The 4,777-nt window shown below is 38.5% G+C and overlaps 1 protein-coding gene across 1 annotated transcript; it reads right to left on the reverse strand.

The window, feature by feature from the left end:
• Positions 1-302: 302 nt before the first annotated feature.
• Positions 303-1,605, reverse strand: LOC130717386 (HVA22-like protein e). The gene is made up of 5 exons (XM_057567603.1): positions 1,400-1,605; positions 1,268-1,294; positions 1,049-1,171; positions 704-941; positions 303-562 (listed from the first exon to the last, which is right to left on the reverse strand). Exons 1-5 carry the CDS (start codon positions 1,444-1,446, stop codon positions 542-544), a joined length of 456 nt encoding a protein of 151 aa, XP_057423586.1. The 5' UTR covers positions 1,447-1,605; the 3' UTR covers positions 303-541.
• Positions 1,606-4,777: the final 3,172 nt, after the last annotated feature.

A 4,777-nucleotide genomic window follows, 5' to 3' on the forward strand; every position in this document is an offset into this window, starting at 1 on the left:
AAAGCCCACCTTTGCTCCGGCGAGGGACAAAAACCAAGTATTTAATAAAGGTTAGAGACTACAAACTTATTTAAGCCTATAAACTATTATAGACTTCGTATAAAATTCCATATGTGATTCTGCTTTTTCATTTTTTTGTTACAGAAGGAACACTAAAACACCAAGGAACACTAAAGAGTCATGACAAAGAAGAAAAACAAGGTTGAAAGTAGAAAACTTCCAAAAACACCAAGGAATTCTCTCCTCTCTTTAGTTGCTTGCTTGGGCAAAAGAAATTCCAAGACCACACAAGAAAAAGAAAATTATGTAAGTTGCGGAATTGGTATTACTTTCGTGTTAATTAGCTATATTTGATATTACAGCCCATATGTATGGTGGCTCACCTAGAAATCCACCAACCTATACAAAAGTAGACAAGGCACATGAAGCATTACTTTACTACATACACAATTAAAACCTGATGAGCAAATTAACCAGCTAACTTGAAAATGAAGCTGATGATCCAAACATCACTCAGTCAAACCCCATATCCACTCCAAACTCAATAAGCCTCTTGATCCCCCTGTTTCATCACCATCATAACAAAAATCTCAATCAAAATTTGTACCATAACATGATAACTAATTCTAAACACCATCTAATTAATTCATTTCAATCTGATTCATCAAAATGAAAGGTTAATTAAGTTAATTAATGAGCTCACTTTCTTAGGTATGATAAAGTCAACAAACTTCTTCCCCTTGCTTCCAGTGGGAGACTTCTTGTCCTGTTGCTTTTTTGGGGAAACCTGTTTCTGTTTGTGCTCCTTTTTCTCCTTCTCCGTCGCGTACCTCCGTATGTTCTCTCTCACTAACTTCCCATACAAGTAAGCAGCCCCTTTGAATTGAGGCAACACCAACCACGCCGCCAACAACAGCTTCACCTCATACCAAATCGGTATCCTATAATTCAATTTTCAACAATAATTCATGTAATTAACTTAATTATCAATCCTATATCGCAAAAATCTGAAAAAAAAATTGATTGCTAATTAGTTGAACTCACTTACCACTCTAGAGCAGGTTGAAGAACCATTTCTCCAAGGGTGAGGAATGAATAGATGATCCAATAAGATAGCCACTGCTCATCATCCTCCTTGGATGGGCTCTCTATTGCTACCACCGATGCATACCTATGATAATAAATTATTTATTTAATTAATTACGTTCATGCAAGCCAGGAAATATTGTTAATTAATCAAACTTAATTAGTTGTGATTGATACTTACAAAGGGTACAATAACGTCAAAACCGGCCTGCAAGGAAAGAAACCACACGCATAAGGTTAATTGAATTATATTAGTTCAAGAGGTAATCAAGATGCAGAAAGAAGAATGAATGTGATATGAAAGGTTGCATACCCAGCAAGGGAATGAAGCTGGGTAATCAAGGTCCACAACTTGGTCATATTGGTGAGTGTTAATTAGTCCCTTTTACTGAACAAATTTGATTGGAATTGCTAGAAGCGAAGAATCGAGGTTAAAGATAAAGAAAGGGGTGAAGAAATAGAGAGAGTAAAGTGATCACTTAGATGTTGGCAACAACTACTAAAGTGAAAATGTATGAGAGCTACTATGGAAGTTTCGTTTATATTAAAGTTGGTGAATTGGGATTCATCAGAGAGAAAGGGACACGTGGGAAGCTAGGAGGAAGTATCGCATTCTGCCTTGGACGTGTCATGCTAAATTTAGCACCGTCCAAATAAGAGAATTGAAGTGATTATCTCATCTTCTTATCTTGTTTAATTTAATGCAGAGTTCTATTAATAATTACAAGAGGTCAATTTCTATGGAAATTCTTTGCTCAAAATACAAGCCACGTGTGAACACTTTTTTACAAGCCGCGTATTGGAGCCACGTGGAGGTTAATTTGCCTCCTGAATCCCCTGATATGAGGGCTAATACGGTGATACCAATGCCAGATATCATATTAAGGTTGGGGGTTTTCTATCTGATGTTGGGTGGTCCTGTTGATTGAGATGGCTGAAAATCACAGATAACGAAATGGCTATACTCTCCTGCCGACGTGTTCATTGCTCTATATGTTTTTATTTAGGGTAATTCTTTTCTATAGAGGGTGTATCAAGACTCAAGAGTCCTACTAATGAATCATTGATTAAATGCCATTGAATACCAGATTCTAAAAATATTGTCTATATGGAATGTTTTATGATTGAATGTGTCATAGATTTAAGTCTAACATAAAGTTGAGTACTCAGTCTGAAACCCCAGCCGACATAGAAAGAATAAATAATAGTCTCATCTAATAAGGGTGAATGGTCACTTTCGTCCCTAAAGTTATAGGCGTCGGGCATTTTAGTCCCTATTCTATGGAAATGTCGCCCGTAGTCCCTAATGTTGCAAAACGTCAATCACGTTAGTCCCGAAGTTCAATTCCGTCAATGAACATTAACGGGAAGACTGATTTGGCACGTTAAGTGCCCCCGTGGACTTTCCACGTGGATTTGAATATCGAGAATTTTTTTGGAAAAACTTAGAAACTTCAATTTAGTCCCCAAGCCAAAATCCACAAATCAATTAACATTAAAAGACATAAATTAACATTAAATGGTCCCTTTGATCAATGTATCAAGCTCCTCATCTCCCCTGATAGTAATCTCTAATCTGCCTTCACCTTCATCTTCTCATCTTCACATCTTCACATCTTCATCATTAAAAACCCAGAAGAAACAATCCATAAACCCACAAAAATCAACCACCCACAACCCAGATTAACATCAGACCTCCATGGTAGCCCCAACCCATCAACAACATAGCCGCACCGCCAGATCTGGCAACCACCGTTCCACCTCCAGCACCACTGTCTTCTTCTCTCTCTCACAACTACCACCAAATCTGCCATTAGTGAAAAGCTTTACCTGGCAGGTTGAAGCTTGAAGCTTGATTACCACCGATCACCAACCCTCCCCTCAACCTCCTTCCCTTCCACCGGTTTCCATCACCACCTTCATATCCCATCGAACCCACCACCACCACCATCGCCCCCAACCCCTCAAAAACCCAGAAACCCACCCTCACCGATCAAAATCCCATCGCAACACACCCTCACCATCGCCCCCAACCAAAGCCTCATCTTCAAACCCCCAAATACAACAACCAACCCACAATTGATTTCTATGAGATCGAACAATGAAATCCCGTTCTGGGTTTTCCTCCAGAATCAAAAACCCGGAAACCCAGAAGAAGAAACCCACACTCATTCACACTTATCATTACTTGTCTGCAGCATGGTGATTGTTCCCCTTCTTCATCAGACCAACCTATAATCGCAAGCACCACACCTAGAGCAAGAAACCCAGAATCGCAAGCACCAAACCCATAGCAAGAAAACCCAGAATTGCTTCTTCCCAAACCCAGAATCCACATGTTCAAAGACCGAAACCTAGAATCCCATGTTCCCAATTTAATCATGGTAGAACCAGAAGACAACCTTCAAGCCTCACAGATCGGAGAAGTAGAGAACCATGCGAGAGAAAGCCAGATTGCGAGCCCTTCTTCGCCTCTGAAGCAACCACCGCCAGCCATCTTCAACCCAGATCGAGAGTGGACGAAGGAATCGAGAGCGAGAACCAGCCATCGAGAAGGTGTCAGCGATCCAGAGGAGAAGTGGTGGTGGCACGGCCTGTTGTGGTGGTGTTGTGATGAAGAGAAAGAAAAAGAAGAAGAAGAATGGTTTGGATTATTGAAGAAGAATGGTTGAAGAAGAAGGGCTGGGTGGTACGGTGTGTTATGTTTTTCGTTTTTTTAGTAATTTGTTTAGATTAATTAGGGTTATTTTTTGTTTTTGATTATTTTGATTTTTAATTATTTGTTTTTAGTTATTTTGCTTTTTGTTTAAGTATTTATTTTTAATTATTTTGGGGATTTGGTCAGGGACTGAATTGATGTTTTTTAAGTTTTTCAAAAAAAAAATTCAATGTTTAAATCCACGTGGAAATTCCACAGGGCACTTAACGTGCCAAATCAGCCTTCCCGTTAACGTTCACTGACGGAATTGAACCCAGGGACTAATGTGATTGACGTTTTGCAACATTAAGGACTACGGGCAACATTTCCATAGAATAGGGACTAAAATGCCCGACGCCTGTAACTTTAGGGACGAAAGTGACCATTCACCCCATCTAATAATGAAAAGATCACATTTACAATTAGTGATCTCCGGTGGCGGATCCAGGACCCCGGGGTCAGGGGTTCAAATTTTTCAAATGAACACATCGATAAAAATATAATTAAAAATAACTTTAATATGTTTATACATTAGAAATTATATAAGTCATAGTTGTCCTCTACGCGATTTCATATTCTGAAATCGTTGAATAATAAACTCAGAGTCAATGTTATTGTATACATACTCACAATGCAAGTAACTAAAATCATCATATTTTTTCCTCAAAGCCTCTATTCTTGCATTTTATGTCCTCTCTTAGAGAAGTTCTCACACAACATAATGGTTAATTTTAAAGTGACTCTAGTATATCTCCTATCCCAATATTAGATTTAGGTCTCAAAGATTTTACATTTTATAATCCAATAGTGAGGCAAGAGACCACATGAGGTTTTTTTTTGCTAAGCCAAATTATATTAATATGCACCAAAGTGCTAAAGAAGATAAATACAGGGGTGATATATACAAAAGTGAGAGCCAAGAGAAAAGAAGGAAAAGGCTAAAGACAAAGGTCAAAACAGTACCAGATGGGGAGAGACAAAAATAAGTTGGTT

Source organism: Lotus japonicus, chromosome 1 (genome assembly GCF_012489685.1).
Source record: "Lotus japonicus ecotype B-129 chromosome 1, LjGifu_v1.2".
Lineage (NCBI taxonomy): Eukaryota > Viridiplantae > Streptophyta > Magnoliopsida > Fabales > Fabaceae > Lotus > Lotus japonicus.

Coding starts and splice junctions, on each gene's coding strand:
- LOC130717386 (XM_057567603.1), bottom strand. CDS start 1,446: ATGACCAAGTTGTGGACCTTGATTACCCAGCTTCATTCCCTTGCTGG. Junction 1,295..1,399: donor CAGCTTCATTCCCTTGCTGG/GTATGCAACCTT, acceptor CTTTCCTTGCAG/GCCGGTTTTGACGTTATTGT. Junction 1,172..1,267: donor TTGACGTTATTGTACCCTTT/GTAAGTATCAAT, acceptor TTATTATCATAG/GTATGCATCGGTGGTAGCAA.